Below are 23,823 nucleotides of genomic sequence, written 5' to 3'. Positions count from 1 at the left end.
CTTTTGGGGCCTCAGTCCTTCTTCATGTGTTAGTGAGAGAGAGAGTATCAGGCACAGACTTTATAAGCAAAAGACCAAAGGGTCACACCACTGATGAGGATGTACTAAACAAATCTAAGATGCTGTCAAATCTTTCATCGGTTAAAGGTTTTAATTTATAAATATGTACATGCAAATCCCTGAATTGCTTTCAATTCACTGCCCTGAGAGAACTAAAGGTTTTATTAGCGTAAAGAGGTGACAGTTTGGATCAGACAGTGCATGTTCGGTGTGAGACCTTGATTATAAAACACCATTCTAATAGATTCTAAACAAGGTCTCACACCGAACATGCACTGTCTGATCCAAACTGTCACCTCTTCTTTACGCTAATAAAACCTTTAGTTCTCTCAGAGCAGTGAATTGAAAGCAATTCTGGGATTTGCATGTACATATTTACAAATTAAAACCTTTAACCGATGAAAGATTTGACAGCATCTTAGATTTGTTTAGTACATCCTCATCAGTGGTGTGACCCTTTGGTCTTTTGCTTATAAATTCTGTATCTGATACTCTCTCTCTCACTAACACCTGAAGAAGGACTGAGGCCTCAAAAGCTTGTGTTTTCAAATAAACCTTTTGGACTATAACCTGGTGTGGTGTGATTTCTGACCTTGTCCAGCCCAGACCAACACCTGGACCTCCACACCAAAACCAGCTAATCATGGAGACTGGAACCCACCCCGTGTGTCAGTTCCAGCCAATGACGGTCTTCCGTAGGCGGGACATGATCACTATTGGGGCTGAGCCAAATGGCAATCGCAGATTTGTCCAATCGAATGGGCTTCAGTGTTTCTCGAGGCAGCCCTCCTCAACGAAAGAAATAAACCCAACACCGTCCACTTTGTACTTGGCACAATCCTCAGTAACCCCCAAGCCCCCAAACTAACCCTGCAACCCCGAACTAACCCCATAACCCCAAATTAACCCCATAACATGAAATCAATCCTGTAACCCTGAATTAAACCCATAAACCCAAATCAATCCTGTCACCCCGAATTAACCCCATAACCCCAAATCAATCCTGTAACCTCAAATTAACCCTGTAAACCCAAATTAACCCATTACTCCAAATTAACCCCATAACCCCAAATCAGTCCTGTAACCCCAAATTAACCCCATAATCCAAATCAATCCTGTCACCCCGAATTAACCCCATAACCCCAAATCAATCTTGTCACCCTGAATTAACCCCTTAACCCCAAATTAACCCCATACCCCAAATCAATCCTGTCACCCCGCATTAACCCCATAACCCCAAATTAACCTTTTAACCCCAAATCAATCCTGTAACCCCGAGTTAACCCTGTAAACCCAAATTAACCCCATTACCCCAAATTAACCCCATAACCCCAAATCAGTCCTGTAACCCCAAATTAACCTCGTAACACAAATCAATCCTGTAGCCCTGAATTAACCCTGTAAACCCAAATTAACCCCATTACCCCAAATTAACCCCATTACCCCAAATCAGTCTTGTAACCGAAAATTAACCCTGTAACCCAAATCAATCCTGTCACCCCGAATTAACCCCATAACCTTAAATCAATCCTGTCACTCTGCATTAACCCCATAACCCCAAATTAACCCCATAACCCCAAATCAATCCTGTCACCCCAAATTAACCCCAAATTAACCCCATAACCCCAAATCAATCCTGTAACCCCAAATTAACCCTTTAAACCCAAATTAACCCCATTACTCCAAATTAACCCCATAACCCCAAATCAGTCCTGTAACCCCAAATTAACCCCGTAACCCAAATCAATCCTGTCACTCTGAATTAACCTCAAATCAATCCTGTCACCCTGAATTAGCCCTGTAACCCCAAATTAACCCCATAACCCCAAATCAATCCTGTCACCCCGAATTAACCCTGTAACCCCAAATTCACCCCATAACCCCAAATCAATCCTTCACCCTGAATTAACCCCATAACCCCAAATCAATCCTGTCACCCCGCATTAACCCCGTAACCCCAAACCAATCCTATAAATTAATCCTGTAAACCCGAATTAACCCCATTACCCCAAATTAACCCCATAACCCCAAATCAGTCCTGTAACCCCAAATTAACCTCATAACCCAAATCAATCCTGTAGCCCTGAATTAACCCTGTAAACCCAAATTAACCCCATTACCCCAAATTAACCCCATAACCCCCAATCAGTCTTGTAACCCCAAATTAACCCCGTAACCCAAATCAATCCTGTCACCCCAAATTAACCCCATAACCTCAAATCAATCCTGTCACTCTGCATTAACCCCATAACCTCAAATCAGTCCTGTAACCCCAAATTAACCTCGTAACCCAAATCAATCCTGTAACCCTGAATTAACCCTGTGACCCCAAATTAACCATGTAAGCCCCAAATTAACCATGTAAACCCTAAATTAATCATGTAACCCTGCCTTAACCTTGTAACCCCAAATTAATCCCGTAACCCCGATTTAACCCTGAATTAACTCCCTAACCCCAAATTAACCCCGAACTCCCAAATTAACCCCATGACTCCAGACTCCCCAAATTAACTCTTGCTTATAGCCCCTCTGATGTGCACTTGCTTGCACTGCACCGAAACCTGCTCCTGAAGGGGCTCTCTCACTTTTAATAAATAATATTAATGATGAGCCAAAGGCCAGGCTGCCTACAACAAACCTCTCAGGATAATATTCGACAGTCGGGGGTATTGAAGGGCAGGCAACTTGAAATCAAAGAGATGGGTTTTAAAGAAGCTCTGTAAAGGTGGAGAGAAAAGGAGGGGGTCAGGGAGCAAGGAGGAGATTTACAGAGAATTCCAGACCCAGGACCAGATCCAGCTCAGTTCTAGTCATTGGGCTGAACAGGAAAGCAGGTAGGGCTCATGTCCAGAGAGGGAAGGATGTTTCAAAGTCTTCAGAAAGGGAAGGGAAGGGAACGACAGTTTCAGAGAAAGGAGGGTGTTTCTTTGTTGAGGGGTGGGTGAAGAAGGTGGTTAGCTGTTGAAGGTGGATGATGGAGAGCAGAAACAGAGAGAGGTGAATGGTTATGGGCTGGGGAAGCGGATTGGCCACTCAACTCAATCTGAGTATCGTACAGCACTCCCCCCACCCCTATTCACAGTGAGGGGTTAGGAGGATGGAGTGGAAAAAGAGGTGGGAGTAAGGTGGGTGTGGTTGGGGGTTCATCCCAGGATAGGAGCCACCACTGCCTCTGCTCCACACAGATGTCAGTGAGGGGCCTGACACACTCTCGTGAGGGTCTACGTTCCCCTGGGTTGGATATCGGGGTTGAAAACATGGCATTGCTCAGGATGCCTGAGTTGAGGGGCATCTCATCGATTGATGGACTCAAAAAACATCATTATGGAGAGACATGAGCTGTCAGGATGGGGAGTGGCTCAGAGGGGAATTTGCAGGGACTGATGTTCCCGTGTATCTGCTGCCCCTTGTCCTTTTCGATGGAAGTGGCCATGGGTTTGGAAGGTGCTGTCTGAGGATCTTTGGTGAGTTTCTGCCGTGCATCTTGTAGATGGTACACACTGCTGCGACTGAGCGTCGGTGGGGGGAGACAGTGGGATGTTTGTGGATGTGGTGCCAATCAAGCGGGAGCTGCTTTGTCCTGGATGATGTTGAGCTTCCTGAGTGTTTTTGGGGGCTGCAACATCCAGGCAAGTGGGGAGTATTCCATCACACTCCTGACTTGTGCCTTGTAGATGGTGGGACAGGCTTTGGTCGGCGGTGGGGGATAGTTAGGAGGTGAGGTACACACTGAAGGATTCCCAGCTCTTGTTGGGGAGTTACGGTGTACTTCAGAGTGATGTTTATCCAGGGATTGGTGTAGTTGGAAAGTCGGGGCTGGTCCTGAATGGTGAGAGATCCAATGGAACTGGGGGAGTTTAAGAGAATGTGGGGGCAGGAGATTCGCAAGGGAGCTAGAAGGATGACGAGAGACTCCGACAAAATGCACACACAAAATCCAATTGTCCTCGGGACCATTGTGCTACACTGTCCTCTTCATCAGGCACTAAGGAGGGGCTAACAGAAGTACCCCAGGAGTTTATCTAGCCGCCCCTGACAGGCCATGCTCTGACACTGTGTTACACTTACCCCTGCCAGCTGACTACTTCCCAACATGAGCTGGGCCTGAGGGAGGTGACTCTGTTGCTGTTGAGGCATCTGTGTGGGTGGCTGAGGTGAAGCCCTGGCATCTTCCGTCTTAAACTGCAGGAAGGAAGACCGGTGAACATCAGTTAGTGTCCTGGGGGTACGGGCACACAGCTGCCTGGGGGGTTTGGTCCAGACACCGGTGGTGGGGGGGAGATAGTGCCCAATCGAAACAGGCACCAGGCACCAACCTCACACAGCATGGCAGTGCCATGAATCAGTGAGCACGGCGCTACATTGGGCAAGAACCCCGCAACCACACGCATCACTAGCTCAACAATCCCAAGTGTGAGAAAACTTGTAGAAACGCTAAAAGGAAAAGTTATTCCTATGGCTTCTTCCTGCTGGAAGCTACATTTCTATCACCAGCTTTCCCCATTCTGAATCCCTGCCCATTCCCTGTTCCCCAATCCTGTTCATTAACTGGCCCATATTCCTGTACATGTCCTAGCCCCTATCCCACCCTTCCCCTGTCCTGCTTCCCACTCCATTCCCGGTTCTGTATCTTCAGACATACTGCCCATCTCCCTATCCATTCCTTAACCCATAACCCTGTCCAATCTCCATCCCATCTCCCTATCCATTCCCTGACCCATTACCCTGTCCAATCTCCATCCCATCTCCCTATCCATTCCCTAACCCATAACCCTGTCCAATCTCCATCCCATCTCCCTATCCATTCCCTGACCCATTACCCTGTTCAATCTGCTTCCCGTCTCCCTATCCATTCCCTGACCCATAACCCTGTCCAATCTGCTTCCCATCTCCCTATCCATTCCCTGACCCATAACCCTGTCCAATCTCCATCCCATCTCCCTATCCATTCCCTGACCCATAACCCTGTCCAGTCTCCATCTCATCTCCCTATCCATTCCCTGCCCCTAACCCTGTCCAATCTCCATCCCTTCTCCTTATCCATTCCCTAACCCATATCCCTGTCCATTCCCTATCCCATATCCTGTCCCATACACCTGCCCAGTACCGCTCTCTTTTATCCCTTATCACGGTATCCCTGTCCCCACATCACTGTCCCACAACCCTGTCCCACTATCCCAGACCCACAACTTGTCCCCATATCCCTGTCCCACATTCCTATCCCTGTGTCACTGTCCCACAATGCCATCCCCAAATCCCTGTCCCACAACCCTGTCTCCATATCCCTGTCCCCGTATTCCCGTCCCACAACCCCGTCTCCGTATCCCCGTCCCTGTCCCTGTATCCCCATCCCACAAACCTGTGCACATATCCCTGTCCCGTATCCCTGTCCCACAACCCTGCCCCCATATCACCATCCCACAACCCTGGCCCCATATCCCTGTCCCCGTATCCCCGTCCCCGTCCCCATATCTCCGTTCCTGTCCCCGTATCCCCGTCCCACAAACCTGTCCCCGTATCCCCGTCCCTGTCCCCATATCCCCGTCCCACAAACCTGTGCCCGTATCCCTGTCCCCATATCCCCGTCCCTGTCCCCGTATCCTGTCCCTGTATCCCTGTCCCCGTATCCCCGTCCCACGACCCTGTCCCACAATCCTGTCCCTGTATCCCTGTCCCCATATCCCCGTCCCTGTATCCCTGTCCCCGTATCCCTGTCAATGCTGCGTTAATGTCTTCCCTCATTCTGTGCCTTGCTCCTTTAGCTCGGTCTGTTTGTTGCTGTGGTTCTGTGGCTGTGATGTGTCAGCTCGACAGTACACTCCCTCCCACAGGAAACTGCGCTCTCTTTAAAAACAAAATGAAACAATTGCAGATGCTGCAAATCAGAAACAAAATCAGAAACTGCTGGAAAGGCTCAGCAGGACTGGCAGCATCTATGGAGTGAAACCAGAGTTTAATGGTTCGGGTCTGGTGACCCTTCCCCAGAAACAGGGTGTTTGATTTTTGTCTGTCTGTAACAGGGCTGCTGTCAAGTTCAGTGGTTTGGTGAATTCTGGCCTGTCGCTGCTGTATTTAAGGGTCATACAGCTTGGAAAGAGGCCATTCAGCCCATCATGTGTGTACCAACCAACAAACAGCTAATTGCATTTACCGGCTTTAGGTCCAGAGCATAGCTATAACAGGACTGAAAGGGTTACACCTCACTGAGAGGAGCCTGCTACTTCCTGCTCAGGCCAAATACAAAGAGAACGGGGCTTCCCCCCACACCACCTCAGAGGGGATATGTTTGAGTCATAGACCCCACAGAGGTGAAAGTGTTCGAAAAACATGTGAGTCACAAAGCCATGTGGGAGAGGCTGAGTCGGTGAGATAAAGTCTCCTAAAGTGATCGAACTAATACCAATCTCCACAAACACACACAAGCCAATCTGCGATCACATTCAGCTGCTCATATCTCCGACCTCTAACCCAGATACTCCACTGATGTGGTGAGCAAGGAAGTGAAAACATCACTGACTATCAGCACTTCAATCAGACTGTGTCGAGTAAGCCTTTCCTTCGTTTATCGCACCCTGTGCTGGCCCAATCCTGGGAAAGTTTCACAGGGACCATGCAAAGGAAGCTTCACTTTACGTTCAGAGATTAGAGACAGTTTTGTTCTGGATACGAAACCTGTGCTGTCCATGTCCTCGGAGTGTTTGATGGTGGGAGCAGTGTAGAGGAAGCTTTACTCTGTGTATAACCCCATGCTATCCCTGTCCTTGGACTTTTTGATGGGGACACCGCAGAAGAAGTTTAACTCTATCTCTAACCCCATGCTGTCCCTGTCCTCGGACTTTTTGATGGGGACGCTGCAGAAGAAGTTTCAGTCTATCTTTAACCCCATGCTGTTCTTGTCCTGGGAGCGTTTGATTGGTGGGGGTGGGGAGGGGGGTCATTGCGGAGGGAGCTTTACTCTGTATCTCACTCTGTGTTGTCCCTGTCCTGGGAGTGTTTGATGGGGGGACAGTGTAGAGGAAGCTTTATTCTGTATCTAACCCTGTGCTGTCCCTGTCCTGGGAGTGTTTGATGGAGACAGTGTAGAGGGAGCTTTACCCTGTGCTGTCCCTGTCCTGGGAGTGTTAGATGGTGATGGGGTGAGGAACAGTGTAGAGATTCCTGTATTCTATCTGCCCGAAGTGTATATATGTTCACTAACGCTGGGTGTGAATGGGGCTGTGTTACACATTGACGCTGGGTGTGAACGGGGCTGGTTCACACAGTGACGCTGGGTGTGAACGGGGCTGTGTTACACACTGACGCTGGGTGTGAACGGGGCTGTGTTATACACTGACGCTGGGTGTGAATGGGGGTGTGTTTCACACTGACTCTGGGTGTGAACGGGGCTGTGTTTCACACTTACGCTGGGTGTGAACGGGGCTGGTTTACACAGTGACGCTGGGTGTGAATGGGGCTGTGTTTCACACTGACGCTGGGTGTGAACGGGGCTGTGTTACACACTTACGCTGGGTGTGAACGGGGCTGTGTTTCACACTGACTCTGGGTGTGAATGGGGCTGTGTTACACACTGACACTAGGTGTGAACGGGGCTGTGTTACACACTTACGCTGGGTGTGAACGGGGCTGTGATACTGACGCTGGGTGTGAACGGGGCTGCGTTTTACACTGACGCTGGTTGTGAACGGGGTTGTGTTTCACACTAACGCTGGGTGTGAACGGGGCTGTGTTACACACTAACGCTGGGTGTGAACAGGGCTGCGTTTTACACTGACGCTGGTTGTGAACGGGGCTGTGTTACACACTTACGGTGGGTGTGAACGGGGCTGTGATACTGACGCTGGGTGTGAACGGGGCTGCGTTTTACACTGACGCTGGTTGTGAACGGGGTTGTGTTTCACACTAACGCTGGGTGTGAGCGGGGCTGTGTTACACACTAACGCTGGGTGTGAACAGGGCTGTGATACACACTGATGCTGGGTGTGAACGGGGCTGTGTTACACACTTACGGTGGGTGTGAACGGGGCTGTGATACTGACGCTGGGTGTGAACGGGGCTGCATTTTACACTGATGCTGGTTGTCAACGGGGCTGTGTTTCACACTGATGCTGGGTGTGAACGGGGCTGTGTTACACACTTACGCTGGGTGTGAACAGGGCTGTGATGCACACTGATGCTGGGTGTGACCGGGGCTGTATTACACACTTATGCTGGGTCTGAATGGGGCTGTGATACTGACGCTGGGTGTGAACGGGTCTGCGTTTTACACTAACGCTGGGTGTGAACGGGGCTGTGTTACACACTTACGCTGGGTGTGAACAGGGCTGTGATACACACTGATGCTGGGTGTGAATGGGGCTGTGTTTCACACTGACGCTGGGTGTGAACGGGGCTGTATTACACACTTACTCTGGATGTGAACGGGGCTGTGTTTTACACTGACTCTGGGTGTGAACGGGGCTGTGTTACACACTGACACTAGGTGTGAATGGGGCTGTGATACTGATGCTGGGTGTGAACAGGGCTGCGTTTTACACTGACGCTGGATGTGAACGGGGCTGTGTTTCACACTGATGCTGGGTGTGAACGGGGCTGTGTTACACACTAACGCTGGGTGTGAACAGGGCTGTGATACACACTGATGCTGGGTGTGAACAGGGCTGTGTTACACACTTACGCTGGGTGTGAACGGGGCTGTGATACTGACGCTGGGTGTGAACGGGGCTGCATTTTACACTGACGCTGGTTGTCAACGGGGCTGTGTTTCACACTGATGCTGGGTGTGAACGGGGCTGTGTTACACACTTACGCTGGGTGTGAACGGGGCTGTTTTACACACTGACGCTGGGCGTGAACGGGGCTGTGTTACACACTTACGCTGGGTGTGAACAGAGCTGTGATACACACTGATGCTGGGTGTGAACAGGGCTGTGTTACACACTTACGCTGGTTGTGAACGGGGCTGTGTTTCACACTGACGCTGGGTGTGAACGGAGCTGTGTTACACACTTACGCTGGGTGTGAACGGAGCTGTGTTACACACTTACGCTGGGATAGATGCAGCACATTCCCTGGGGAGGAGGGGGTTGGTGTTTCTGAAACAGCCGGTGTTGCTGTAGTATTCCCGAAGAGAGAGCGAGAGAGAGCGAGAGAGAGAGCGAGAGAGAGTGAGAGAGAGAGAGAGTACACAAAACTGCTCTGTCCATCTCTCTTACCTTGGTGCTGAAGGTGGATGGTGCAGGTGATGTTGAAAATGATGGCACTTTGTTTGAGTGCGTCTGAAACAGACCAAGACATAGTCAGTCCCTGCACATGCCCACACTGTCCTGCTACCGCCCCAATGACAGACACTCTGCCCCCTCCTGTACTAACACCGTGCCACATCTCACAACCGACTGTGACCCTCCATACCCTCCCTCCAGCCCCCATCTCACTATCTTCTCACTATCGCTCCCACACACCCAACTTGTACACCCCTGGGTCGCAGCACAGTCCCATATCCGCCATGACACCACCAGCCCGTTCTCCTCCAAGCACCCCCCACCCCCGATAAGTACTCAGTGCCTGTAGGTCACTGGACATCTGTTTACCGTTCGTTCCTACCAACCTGGTGATTGGCATCAGGCCCATTTCTCTCGGTGTCTGCAAAGGAAAGAGAGAGACACAGGGTATTAATCGACAATCAGTCACCACAAAGCGGTGCCCAGAATTAGAAATACCTCCCCAGGGGGTGGGGGAGACAGAATACACAGCTGGCAATCATGTGAGACAATAACTGCAAATGTTGGCCTTCAGTTCAACACACTGTCATCACCTGGGTTCCAGAGAGAGTGGGGCCGACACTGCATTGTCACAGACACAGCGCTGAGGGACTGCTGCACTGTCGGAGGGTCAGTGCTGAGGGAGTGGGCACTGTCGGAGGGTCAGTGCTGAGGGAGTGGGCACTGTCGGAGGGTCAGTGCTGAGGGGGCGGGCACTGTCAGAGGGTCAGTGCTGAGGGAGCGCCGCACTGTCAGAGTGTCAGTGCTGAGGGAGAGCGCCGCACTGTCGGAGGGTCAGTACTGAGGGAGCACTGCACTGTCAGACCGTCAGTACTGAGAGAGCGCAGCACTGTCGGAGGGTCAGTGCTGAGGGAGTGCCGCACTGTCAGAGGGTCAGGGCTGAGGGAGTGCTGCACTGTCGGAGGGTCAGTGCTGAGGGAGTGGGCACTGTCGGGGGATCAGTGCTGAGGGAGTGGGCACTGTCGGAGGGTCAGTTGCAGTGATGTTCCAAATGCAGGCACAGACAGAGATACAGTGTTAGACACGGACAGACACACACAGATACAGATGTATATACACACAAACATACATGTGTACGTACACACCTACACACAGAATTCACACTCCTTGGAAGATTTGCATTGTACAGAGAGGCTGGCTAAGGCTGGCACTTCTCTCACTGGACTGTAGGAGGTTGACAGGTGACCTTATAGAGGTTTATAAAATCATGAGGAGCTTAGATCGGGGCAATGGTCTTTTCCGGAAGATGGAGGTTTTCAGGACTGGGAGGCATATTTTTAAGGTGAGAGGAGAGTGATTTTAAAAATGACACCAGCAGCAATTTTTATTTTCCACAACAGGTTGGCTGGTGAGTGGAACAAACTTCCTGTGGGAGTGGTGGATGTGGGTACAACCACAACATTTGTGGACATTTGGATAAGGAGATGAATAGGAAAAGTTTGAAGGGTCAGAGGAAGGCAGGTGGGTCTAGTTGAGTTTGGGATTATGCTCAGCATGGACTGGTTGGGCTGAAGGCTCTGTTTCTGCGCTGTGTGACTCTATGAGCAATTGGTGACATCCTAATGATTGTGTACAGATAGAGTTATCCCTGTTCCAATTATACAGGGGGTTTGGAGACTTGGGAATGCTGTGTGCAGGTTTAAACTCCACATTTACACAAGGAAACATTGGAGGTAGTTCATTATGTTCATCCCTGGGGTGGGGTGCTCAGTATACTGAGTCAGTACGATCTGGAGTTTAGAAGAGTAAAAGGTAATCTCATTGAGGCTGACAAGCTTCTGGAAGGACGTGTGTACAGCATGCAAACAGACCCTTCGGCCCAACTCGTCCATGCTAACCAGATTATCCTAAATTGATCTAGTCCCATTTGCTAACATTTAGCTCATATCCCTCTAAACTTTTCCAATTCATATACGCATCCAGGTGCCTTTGAAATGTTGTAATTGTTACAATAAAGCGGATGAATTAATTGTGCAGGTAGATAAAAATAAACAGCTACAATATAGTTGGGATCGCAGTGATGTGGCTGCAAGGTGACCAGGGGTGGGAAGTGAATTTCCAGAGTATTCCACATTTAGGAAAGGGCAAACAAAAGGAAAGGATGCTGAGCTGGTTAAAAAGGAAATGAACGCAACAGGAAGGAAGGACATTAGCTCCGACAATGCAGAATCTGTCTGGAGTTGGGAAACACCACGGGGCAGAAGGGTTGGATATAAATTGGCAATATTCGGGGAGGCTCAAAACAGGAAACTAGGGACATAGGCAATAAAGGTGCAGCTGTAATTACGGTGACTTTCATGTGCATTTAGACAGGGCAAAACCAATCAGTAACGATAATATAGGAGGGGAATTCCAGGAGTACAAACAGGATGGTTTTCTGGCGAAAACATCAAAGAACCAACTAAAGAACCAGCCAACCTAGAAGGGGTATTGTGTAATGAGAAAGGAATAATCAGCAATCTGGCGAGGAATACAAACAAAACTGTCCCAACAATTACCTACAAGGGGAAATTATGAATAGAGTTTGCAGACAACAGCAAGATGGGTAGCATAGTGGAAAAGATTTTCTAAGATTACAGAGACATCTTGATGTAACGGGTCAATGGACTGAAAAACACCAGATGGAGTTCAATCAGGATAAATGCGAGATTTGCATTTTGGTAAAACAAACAAGGGCCATTATTCAATTAATGGTAGGGCCTTGGGTAGAGTTGTAGAACAGAGGGGCCTCGGGGCGCACGTACATAATTCTATAAAGTTTGTGTCACAGTTAGACAGGGGGTTAGGAAGGTGTTTGGCCCACCTGCCTTCATTGCTCAGTCCATTGAGTCTAGGAGTTGTGGCGTCATGGTGAGGTTGTACAGGACATTGGTCAGGCCTCTTCTGGAGCACTGTGTCCCGTTCTGGTTGTCCAGTTATAGGAAGGATATTATTAAACTGGAGAGGGATCAGAAGAGATTTACCGGGGATGGAGGGTTTGGGTTATAAGGAGAGGCTGGGTAGGCTGGGACTTTTCTCACTGGAGCGTAGGAGGTTGAGAGGTGACCTTATAGAAGTTTATAAAATGATGAGGGGGCATGGATAGGGTTAACAGCACATGTCTTTTCCCTAGGATGAGGGAATTTTAAGACTAGAGGGGCACATTTTTACAGTGAGAGGAGGGAGATTGAATAAACATGGAACATGGGACAATACAAGCCCTTCAGACCATAATGTTGGGATGAATTACGACATGAGGGGCAATTTTTTTATATGCAGAGGGTGTTTTGCGTGCGGAATGAGCTTACTGAGGAAGTGATGGGTGTGGGTACAGCTACAAAGTTTGGATAAGTACATGAATAGGAAAGGTTTGGAGGGATATGGGCCAGGAGCAGGCAGGTGGGAGTAGTATCGTTTGGGATTATAGTCAGCATGGACTGTTGGGCCGAAGGGTCTGTTTCCATGCTGTATGGCCATATTACTCAATGACAAGGAAGGGCCATGTCAACTGGCAAGAAAGAGCAGCAGGTCTGAGGATTGGGAGTATAAAAGCAGGCTTGTAGTGAACATCCAAACTGATTGTAAAAGCTTCTGCAGCTATCTGTAAATAATTAGTGAGCCCACATGTAGTTCCCTTATTACAGTCAGAGAAAGGACAACAAATGAGTAACAAAGAGATGTCAGATCACTGAAATATAGCTCTGTGTTCACAAGAAAGGACCCAAATAACAGGCAAAGTATGAGGGACTCAGGACTTGTAAGGAAATGGAGTGTTGAGGAAATTGATGGGATTGAAGGCAAATGGATATTCAGGGCCTGGTAATTTACATCCCAGAGTAATTATGGGAGTGGCCTGTGAAATAGTGGGTCATCTTTCAACATTCGATGGGCTCCAGAATGGTTTCTGATTGTAGGGTAGCGAATTAAACTTTTTTTTAAGAAAATGAGGTAGAGAGAAACCGGAAAGTATTGACCTTGTGAGCCTGACATTGAATTCTCTTTCACAGGAAGCAAGTGAGGCTGAAACATAATTCATAGAATCTCTGCAGTGTGGAAGCAGGCCATTCAGCCCATTCTGTCCACACTAACCCTCTGAACAGCAGACCACCCCTATCCCTGTTACCCTGCACATCCCATGGCCAAAATAACCTGCACATCATTGGATTGCGGAAGGAAACCGGAGCACCCGGAGGAAACCCACACGGACAACGGGAGAATGTGCAAACTCCACACAGCCCAAGGCTGGAATCGACCCCAGGTCCCAGGTGCTGTGAGGCATCAGTGCTAACCACTGAGCTACCGTGCCGCCCCAGTTAGATACAGTTCTTCAGGTAAAAGGGATCAAATAGTATGGGTGAAAGCAGGGCAAGAGGAAAATTGTTGATCAGCCATGATTCTGTTAAATGGCGCAGCAGGCCCGAAGGGCTGAATGGCCTACTTCTATTCCTGTTTTCTACATTTCTGCATCGGTATAAGAGAGCCGTTTCACATCATCAACACAGGGGAGCTCACAGATTTGACAGGGTGTTTCAGAAAGTTTAGCCCTCAGTCTTCTGAGGCAACATCAGAGACAGTGCTGAGAGAACAATGACCAAATCAATAACACAAACAGGGGTTTTAAAAAGAAAAGCTTCTCCAGTCAAACAGCCACGAGCATGAACAAAGTTATCCAGCTTGATCTAAGACACAAGAGCAAAAAGCAATACTTGATTTGATCAGATTTATTATTGTCACATGTACCTCGGTACAGTGAAAAGTTTTGTTTTGAGTGCAGTTACAGGCAGATCACAATATGCTTCATCAATGACCTTCCCTCCATCATAATGTCAGAAGTGGGAATGTTTGCACGTTGTTCAGCACCATTTGTGACTCCTCAGATACTGAAGCAGCCCGTGTTGAAATGCAACAAGATCTGAACAATATCCAGGCTTGGACTGACAAGTGGCAAGTGACATCGCACCACACAAATGCCAGGCTATGACTATGACCAATAAGAGACAATCCAACCACTCTCCCTTGACATTCAACGGTGTTACCATCACTGAATCCCCACTATCAACATCCTGGGGGTAACCACTAACCAGAAACTCAACTGGACTCACCACATAAACACAGTGGCTGCAAGATCAGGCCAGAAGCTGGGAATCCTGCAGCAACTAACTCCCCTCCTGACTCGCCAAATCCTGTTCCACCATCTACAAGGTACAAGTCAGGAGTGTGATGGAATACTCCCCACTTGCCTGGATGTTGCAGCCCCCAACAACACTCAGGAAGCTCAACACCATCCAGGACAAAGCAGCTCCGGCTTGACTGGCACCACATCCACAAACATCCCACTCCCCCCACCACTGATGCTCAGTAGCAGCAGTGTGTACCATCTACATGATGCACAGCAGAAATTCACCAAATATCCTCAGACAGATCCTTCCAAACACACAACCACTTCCATCTAGAAGGACAAGGAGCAGCAGATACATGGGAACAGCAGCCCCCTGCAAGTTCCCCTCCGAGCCACTCCCCATCCTGACTTCCAAATATATTACTGTTCCTTCCTACTCCTGCTCCTAACTTCTATGTTTCTACAAGACATTCACCATCCTGACTTGGAAATATAACATAGTTCCTTCAGTGTCACTGGGTCAAAGTCTTGGAATTCCCTCCCTAAGGGTATCGTGGGTCTACCTCCAGCATGTAGAATGCAGCAGTTCAAGAAGGCAGCTCACCACCACCTCCTCAATTAGCCACTAAGGACAGGCATTAGCAGTGTTCCAGCCAGCAATACCCATGTCCCGTGGATGAAGAGAGTAAAAGAGATGGAGACCACCAGCAGCCACAGATAGATGAGAACCAGCAAAAACAAAAGACTGTACAAGTTTGAGGTAACAAAGTGTCGAGTTGGATGAACACAGCATCGGAGGAGCAGGAAGGCTGACGTTTTGGGCCTAGGGCCTTAAGTGTGACCAGTTTCCACCTGGGAAAAGATGGCTGATTGTTTAAACTTAGAAAGGGTTTTGAGCCAACGTTAAAGGGAATAAACGCAGCGTTGGTAGTGGGGTATGTTACAGTACGTGTTACCCAGCATGCTCTGCTCTCCAGCCATAGACAATGACACTCTAGGGTCTCATGCCTTCCATTATAGCGCTGACCGACTGTCTCTCCCACTCTTAACACCTGCCCTTGTGTTGAAAGGTCTCAGAGATTGATCTATGCCCTTTTTTAAAAAATTCATTCATGGTTTGACAGTGTCACAGGCTAGGCCAGCACTTCTTGCCGATTCCAGAGGCCAATCAGAGTCAACAACACTCGTCAACCATTGACTCACAGAGTCAAGTATTTGATCTTTGTAGGATAATAGGTCAGCACAACATCATGGGCTGAAGGGCCTATACTGTGCTGTACTGTTCTCTGTTCTATGCACACTGTTATGGGTCTAGGGTCACCAGGTAAAGACGGCTATTTCCCTCCCTGAAGAACATTTTTTCCCAACAATGGGCAATGGATTCACGGTCACCATTAGATTCTTAATTTCAGATATTTTATTAAGTTAAATTCCACCATCTGCCAATGGCAGGATTCAAACCCAGGTTTCGCACCCCCCCCACCCCACCCCACCAACAAGGTGACTGGGTGCCTGGATTAATAGCCCCAGTAGAATTGTGTTAGGCCATCAGCATTCCTGAAATTTGGCCGTCGTTAATGACACAATGGACTGGGGCCCAGACCCAGAGCTTTCAGCTCATCCACAGGGACACTGGTGCACTGCGTGCCGCAATATAAAAGAACCACTGCTCAATCTGAAGCTGCACACAGTATTAGGAGGTTTGAGGAAGGGTTTAACACACAACCCGAGCCAGAAAGGGCCACGTGCATTTCTGGCTGACTGAGAAGAAGTAGGGGGAAAAGGCAGCTCACATGAAACAGGGCCCGTTGGCTTTTGTGCTGTCAGTTCTGGGTGATTCAGGGCGTCAGGATGGTCAGAATAAAAAGGTTTGTCTGCTGCTCTGTTCAGTAACACCCAGCACCTTGTGGTTCCCACCAGTACTCTCACAGACTCTAAGCACCAACTATCCCACGCTCCACTGAGTCATCACCCTCGAGCTGTCTGCTTCCAACTCACTCTCAAAACACTTTCTGTACAGAATACCAGTCCGATCATCTGGCCCTCTTTCTCTTTTATTTCAAAAATGCACTTTCTTCATGAAACATATCTTTGTAATATACGTACATTGTCACAAAAGCACTTTGGTTCAGCACAGTTGCATATCAAGTAAATAGCAAAACATCGGACTTTGGCTTTCCAAAAAAAACCCCAAAGATCTCACTTATACACACAATACTGATAATTACAGAAAGTTGAGGCACTGGGGAGGGGGGGGGGGTTAGAGTTAGGGATAACTGAACAGACCCCCATTTACCACAGACCGTGGTCTTTCCCCATTGCACCTTGGCAGCCCAAGCTGTAGTGCATCCCTCAGCACATATTTCCGGGTTGTACAAAGTGCCAGTCTGCAACACTCAGTCGAGGTCAGCTCCTTGCACTGGGACACCAGCAGGTTTTGGGCAGATCAAACAGCATCTTTCACCGAGTTGATGTCTCTGTGTGCGGCACTGGCGGGGAGGGGAAGTTCAGACTGACAGAACTGCTCGGGATGAATCTTGACACAAAACCACTGCATCTTTCTGCAGACTTTCATTGCAAAGGAACATTCGAGCAGGAGATATGTGTGTGTGACAATCTGAACCTCACCACCCCCCGCCTCCAAAACCAGCAGCAGCTTCGAGGGCAGCCTGAGGTGGTACAGGCGGGCCGGGTGTACATACAGGATCTCAGCACCAGCCCAATCATCAGCTCTCTCCTATTGTACTGGGTCACAGACACTGGGTAACAGGGAGAAGGGACTTAAGTCTGGCTAAGCAAGAGACACAGATAACTGGGGATGATGAGAGGGAAGAGGGTTGTGGGACTGTGATATTGGGAAGCACACAACAATATTGCAGCATACCTGTCAACTGCAGCTGTGAATCCAACCTGGGATTCTCACATTCTGTCGCTTTGTTCATTCTTATTGCTACAAAAGAAACAAAAACAGAGTAAACTTCAGGCCAATCACAGTAGCACAAAGAGAAAGAGGCATAAAGTGGGAGAGAGACATGAATAAAGCGAGAGGGTCAGAGACATGACAGACTACAGGCAGAGGTTGAGAGCATCAGAGAGACATGAATAAAGTGAGAGGGTCAGAGACATGACAGACTACAGGCAGAGGTTGAGAGCTTCAGAGAGACATGAATAAAGTGAGAGGGCCAGAGACATGACAGACTACAGGCAGAGGTTGAGAGCTTCAGAGAGACATGAATAAAGTGAGAGGGCCAGAGACATGACAGACTACAGGCAGAGGTTGAGAGCTTCAGAGAGACATGAATAAAGTGAGAGGGCCAGAGGCATGTCAGATTACAGGCAGAGGTTGAGAGCTTCAGAGAGACATGAATAAAGTGAGAGGGCCAGAGACAAGACAGACTACAGGCAGAGGTTGAGAGCTTCAGAGAGACATGAATAAAGTGAGAGGGCCAGAGACATGACAGACTACAGGCAGAGGTTGAGAGCTTCAGAGAGACATGAATAAAGTGAGAGGGCCAGAGACATGACAGACCACAGGCAGAGGTTGAGAGCTTCAGGGAGACATGAATAAAGTGAGAGGGTCAGAGACATGGCAGACTACAGGCAGAGGTTGAGAGCTTCAGAGAGACATGAATAAAGTGAGAGGGCCAGAGACATGACAGACTACAGGCAGAGGTTGAGAGCTTCAGAGAGACATGAATAAAGTGAGAGGGCCAGAGACATGACAGACTACAGGCAGAGGTTGAGAGCTTCAGAGAGACATGAATAAAGTGAGAGGGTCAGAGACATGACAGACTACAGGCAGAGGTTGAGAGCTTCAGAGAGACATGAATAAAGTGAGAGGGTCAGAGACAGGACAGACCACAGGCAGGGGTTGAGAGCTTCAGAGAGACATGAATAAAGTGAGAGGGTCAGAGACATGACAGACTACAGGCAGAGGTTGAGAGCTTCAGAGAGACATGAATAAAGTGAGAGGGCCAGAGACATGACAGAATACAGGCAGAGGTTGAGAGCTTCAGAGAGACATGAATAAAGTGAGAGCGTCAGAGACATGACAGACTACAGGCAGAGGTTGAGAGCTTCAGAGAGACATGAATAAAGTGAGAGGGCCAGAGACATGACAGGCTACAGGCAGAGGTTGAGAGCTTCAGAGAGACATGAATAAAGTGAGAGGGCCAGAGACATGACAGAATACAGGCAGAGGTTGAGAGCTTCAGAGAGACATGAATAAAGTGAGAGCGTCAGAGACATGACAGACCACAGGCAGGGGTTGAGAGCTTCAGAGAGACATGAATAAAGTGAGAGGGTCAGAGACAGGACAGACCACAGGCAGGGGTTGAGAGATTCAGAGAGACATGAATAAAGTGAGAGGGTCAGAGACATGACAGACTACAGGCAGAGGTTGAGAGCTTCAGAGAGACATGAATAAAGTGAGAGGGCCAGAGACATGACAGGCTACAGGCAGAGGTTGAGAGCTTCAGAGAGACATGAATAAAGTGAGAGGGCCAGAGACATGACAGGCTACAGGCAGAGGTTGAGAGCTTCAGAGAGACATGAATAAAGTGAGAGCGTCAGAGACATGACAGACTACAGGCAGAGGTTGAGAGCTTCAGAGAGACATGAATAAAGTGAGAGGGTCAGAGACAGGACAGACCACAGGCAGGGGTTGAGAGATTCAGAGAGACATGAATAAAGTGAGAGGGTCAGAGACATGACAGACTACAGGCAGAGGTTGAGAGCTTCAGAGAGACATGAATAAAGTGAGAGGGCCAGAGACATGACAGAATACAGGCAGAGGTTGAGAGCTTCAGAGAGACATGAATAAAGTGAGAGCGTCAGAGACATGACAGACTACAGGCAGAGGTTGAGAGCTTCAGAGAGACATGAATAAAGTGAGAGGGTCAGAGACAGGACAGACCACAGGCAGGGGTTGAGAGCTTCAGAGAGACATGAATAAAGTGAGAGGGTCAGAGACATGACAGACTACAGGCAGAGGTTGAGAGCTTCAGAGAGACATGAATAAAGTGAGAGGGCCAGAGACATGACAGAATACAGGCAGAGGTTGAGAGCTTCAGAGAGACATGAATAAAGTGAGAGCGTCAGAGACATGACAGACTACAGGCAGAGGTTGAGAGCTTCAGAGAGACATGAATAAAGTGAGAGGGTCAGAGACAGGACAGACCACAGGCAGGGGTTGAGAGCTTCAGAGAGACATGAATAAAGTGAGAGGGTCAGAGACATGACAGACTACAGGCAGAGGTTGAGAGCTTCAGAGAGACATGAATAAAGTGTGAGCATCAGAGACATGACAGACTACAGGCAGAGGTTGAGAGCTTCAGAGAGACATGAATAAAGTGAGAGGGTCAGAGACATGACAGACTACAGGCAGAGGTTGAGAGCTTCAGAGAGACATGAATAAAGTGAGAGGGCCAGAGACATGACAGACTACAGGCAGAGGTTGAGAGCTTCAGAGAGACATGAATAAAGTGAGAGGGCCAGAGACATGACAGACTACAGGCAGAGGTATAGAGCTTCAGAGAGACATGAATAAAGTGAGAGGGCCAGAGGCATGACAGGCTACAGGCAGAGGTTGAGAGATTCAGAGAGACATGAATAAAGTGAGAGGGTCAGAGACATGACAGACTACAGGCAGAGGTTGAGAGCTTCAGAGAGACATGAATAAAGTGAGAGGGCCAGGGACATGACAGACTACAGGCAGAGGTTGAGAGCTTCAGAGAGACATGAATAAAGTGAGAGGGCCAGAGACATGACAGACTACAGGCAGAGGTTGAGAGCTTCAGAGAGACATGAATAAAGTGAGAGGGCCAGAGACATGACAGACTACAGGCAGAGGTTGAGAGCTTCAGAGAGACATGAATAAAGTGAGAGCGTCAGAGACATGACAGACTACAGGCAGAGGTTGAGAGCTTCAGAGAGACATGAATAAAGTGAGAGGGCCAGAGACATGACAGGCTACAGGCAGAGGTTGAGAGCTTCAGAGAGACATGAATAAAGTGAGAGGGTCAGAGACATGACAGACTACAGGCAGAGGTTGAGAGCTTCAGAGAGACATGAATAAAGTGAGAGCGTCAGAGACATGACAGACTACAGGCAGAGGTTGAGAGCTTCAGAGAGACATGAATAAAGTGAGAGGGTCAGAGACATGACAGACTACAGGCAGAGGTTGAGAGCTTCAGAGAGACATGAATAAAGTGAGAGGGTCAGAGACATGACAGACTACAGGCAGAGGTTGAGAGCTTCAGAGAGACATGAATAAAGTGAGAGGGCCAGAGACATGACAGGCTACAGGCAGAGGTTGAGAGCTTCAGAGAGACATGAATAAAGTGAGAGGGCCAGAGACATGACAGACTACAGGCAGAGGTTGAGAGCTTCAGAGAGACATGAATAAAGTGAGAGGGCCAGAGACATGACAGGCTACAGGCAGAGGTTGAGAGCTTCAGAGAGACATGAATAAAGTGAGAGGGTCAGAGACATGACAGACCACAGGCAGAGGTTGAGAGCTTCAGAGAGACATGAATAAAGTGAGAGGGCCAGAGACATGACAGGCTACAGGCAGAGGTTGAGAGCTTCAGAGAGACATGAATAAAGTGAGAGGGTCAGAGACATGACAGACTACAGGCAGAGGTTGAGAGCTTCAGAGAGACATGAATAAAGTGAGAGGGCCAGAGACATGACAGGCTACAGGCAGAGGTTGAGAGCTTCAGAGAGACATGAATAAAGTGAGAGGGTCAGAGACATGACAGACTACAGGCAGAGGTTGAGAGCTTCAGAGAGACATGAATAAAGTGAGAGCGTCAGAGACATGACAGACTACAGGCAGAGGTTGAGAGCTTCAGAGAGACATGAATAAAGTGAGAGGGTCAGAGACATGACAGACTACAGGCAGAGGTTGAGAGCTTCAGAGAGACATGAATAAAGTGAGAGGGTCAGACACATGACAGACTACAGGCAGAGGTTGAGAGCTTCAGAGAGACATGAATAAAGTGAGAGGGTCAGAGACATGACAGACTACAGGCAGAGGTTGAGAGCTTCAGAGAGACGGAACGCAAGGGGAAAGACAGCAAATGAGAGGCATAACAAGGTGGAAACGGTGAGAGCCAGGGACAGAGTGGGACAAAGAGAGAGAGAGAGAGACAGAGACATAGAGGAACAGAGAGAGAGACAGACAGAGAGAGCAAGAGAGAGAGAGACAGACAGAGACAGCCAGAGACAGACAGATACGGAGGGAGATTCAGAAAGAGAGTTACACGGGCAGAGAGAAACAGTGCGAGACAGAGACGGAGGGAGATTCAGAAAGAGAGTGACAGAGACAGAGAGAAACAGTGCGAGACAGAGACGGAGGGATATTCAGAAAGAGAGTGACAGAGACAGAGAGAAACAGTGCGAGACAGAGACAGAGAAACAGTAAGAGACAGAGACAAAGAAAATGAGAGCAAGATAGAGAGGGGGAGAGACGGGGAAAGAGCAAGACGGACAGAAAACACAGAAACAGGAAGGCAGTGAGACGGAGAGAGAGAGAGTGGGCAGTGTGAGAGTGTTAGAAATACAGATCAAGAGGGTAATGGCAGGAGAGAGAGGGGGAGTGGGAAATGGGAAGGAAAAAGACAGGTTAGTTGCATTCCAAGTGTACACTAGAGAGCTATAATACAGGTTTATTAAACCCCAATCCTTAGCCAAACACCTGCACCACATGACTCTGTAAACCAGCTGTCTACCCATCAGGCAGTCTGCTCATGCTCGTAGGCCATTTTGTACACTCAGCGCTCCTCTATCAGACACACATATCAGGTAACCATCTCCAACAAGGGAGAATCTAACCATTGTGTTTTGTTATTCAAGGGCATTGCCGTCATTGAACCCGCTACTATCAACATTGACCACAAATTCAACTGGGCCTGATGTATAAACACAGCAGGCCACAAGCTACGAATACTGCAGCAGGTAAACTCCCCTCCTGACTCCCCAAATCCTGTCCCACCATCCACAAGGCACAAGTCAGGAGTGTGATGGAATACTCCCCACTCGCCTGGATGAGTGCAGCCCCCAACAACACTCAAGAAGCTCGATGCCATCCAGGACAGAGCAGCTCCTGCTTGATTGGCACCACATCCACAAACATCCCACTCTCCCCACCACTGACGCTCAGTCACAGCAGTGTGTGCCATCTACAAGATGGTCTGCTGGAACTCACCAAATATCCTCACACAGTACCTTCCGAACCCACGACCAATTCCAGCTACAAGGACAAGGGGCAGCAGATACGTGGGAACACTAAACCCCTGCAAGTTCCCCTCCAAGCCACTCCTCATCCTGACTGGGAAATATATCACTGTTCCTTCCTACTCCTGCTCCCAACTTCTATGTTTCTACAAGACATTCACCATCCTGACTTGGAAATATATCACTGTTACTTCAGTGTTTCTAAGCCAGAACAAGGTTCTGAGGAAGAGTCACTGGACCCAAAACGTTAACTCTGTTTTCTCCTTCACAGATGCTGCCAGGCCTGCTGAGCTTCTCCAGCAATGTTGTTTTTGTTCTTGATTTACAGCATCCGCAGTTCTTTTGGTTTTTCTTCTAAGCCAGAAACCTGGAATCCCACCCCGCCTCAACAATATTGTGGGTCTACCCAGAACACACAAATTGCAGTGGCTCAGGAGATGGACTATAAAACTTTTGACATACTTCCAACTAACGAATAATAGAATTATGCACCAGACACATTCAAAGAGAAGTCATATTTGACTCAAAGCATAACTCTATATAAAGACAGTCACTCTTTCATTTTCTATATTATTGGATTGTGGATTAAAATGACAAAAAGGACAGTTTTAAAAAGCCAAACGTTGCTGGAGCATTGCTGCATCTTTTAAAAGCAAGTAACCTGACCCTCATGTGAACACAGATTACACAGCGCTTGAAATGCAGGTGTGAAACTTGAAAGGGTTCTGAAAAAATTTACGAGGATGTTGCCAGGGTTGGAGGGTTTGAGCTACAGGGAGAGGCTGAATAGGCTGGGGCTATTTTCCCTGGAGCGTCGGGGGCTGAAGGGTGACCTTGTATATGTTTATAAAATCATGCGGGGCATGGGTAGGGTGAATAGTCGAGTTTTCCCCAGGGTGGGGGAGTCTGAAACAAGAGGGCAAAGGTTTAAGGTGAGAGGGGAGAGATTTAAAAGGGACCTAAGGGGCACTTTTTCAACACAGAGGGTGGTGCGTGTATGGAACGAGCTGCCAGAGGAAGTGGTGGGGGCTGGTACAGTTAGAATATTTAAAGGGCATCTGGATGGGTACATGAACAGGAAGGGTTTAGAGGGGCAAGGGCGAAATGCTGGCAAATGGAACTAGATTAGTTTAGGATACGTGGTCAGCA

At 48.5% G+C, this 23,823-nt stretch overlaps 1 protein-coding gene across 4 annotated transcripts in view; it reads right to left on the bottom strand.

Annotated features, from left to right (window-relative positions):
- pou2f2b (POU class 2 homeobox 2b) overlaps window positions 1-23,823 on the bottom strand; it is a 500,776-nt gene that overhangs the window by 49,551 nt on the left and 427,402 nt on the right. For all 4 annotated transcript variants that reach the window (XM_059641378.1, XM_059641376.1, XM_059641379.1 and 1 more), the window contains 4 exons: window positions 17,321-17,386; window positions 9,665-9,699; window positions 9,273-9,335; window positions 4,129-4,242 (listed from right to left, as the gene is read on the bottom strand). In XM_059641378.1, the coding sequence (XP_059497361.1) occupies window positions 4,129-4,242; window positions 9,273-9,335; window positions 9,665-9,699; window positions 17,321-17,378 (270 nt within the window). In that variant the 5' untranslated portion in view covers window positions 17,379-17,386. The remainder of the gene's footprint in view (window positions 1-4,128; window positions 4,243-9,272; window positions 9,336-9,664; window positions 9,700-17,320; window positions 17,387-23,823) is intronic.

Source organism: Stegostoma tigrinum, chromosome 41 (assembly GCF_030684315.1).
Source record: "Stegostoma tigrinum isolate sSteTig4 chromosome 41, sSteTig4.hap1, whole genome shotgun sequence".
Classification (NCBI taxonomy): Eukaryota; Metazoa; Chordata; class Chondrichthyes; order Orectolobiformes; family Stegostomatidae; genus Stegostoma; species Stegostoma tigrinum.
The sequence above is the reverse complement of the archived record's forward strand: the minus strand, read 5'-3'. Positions and strand labels throughout refer to the sequence as shown.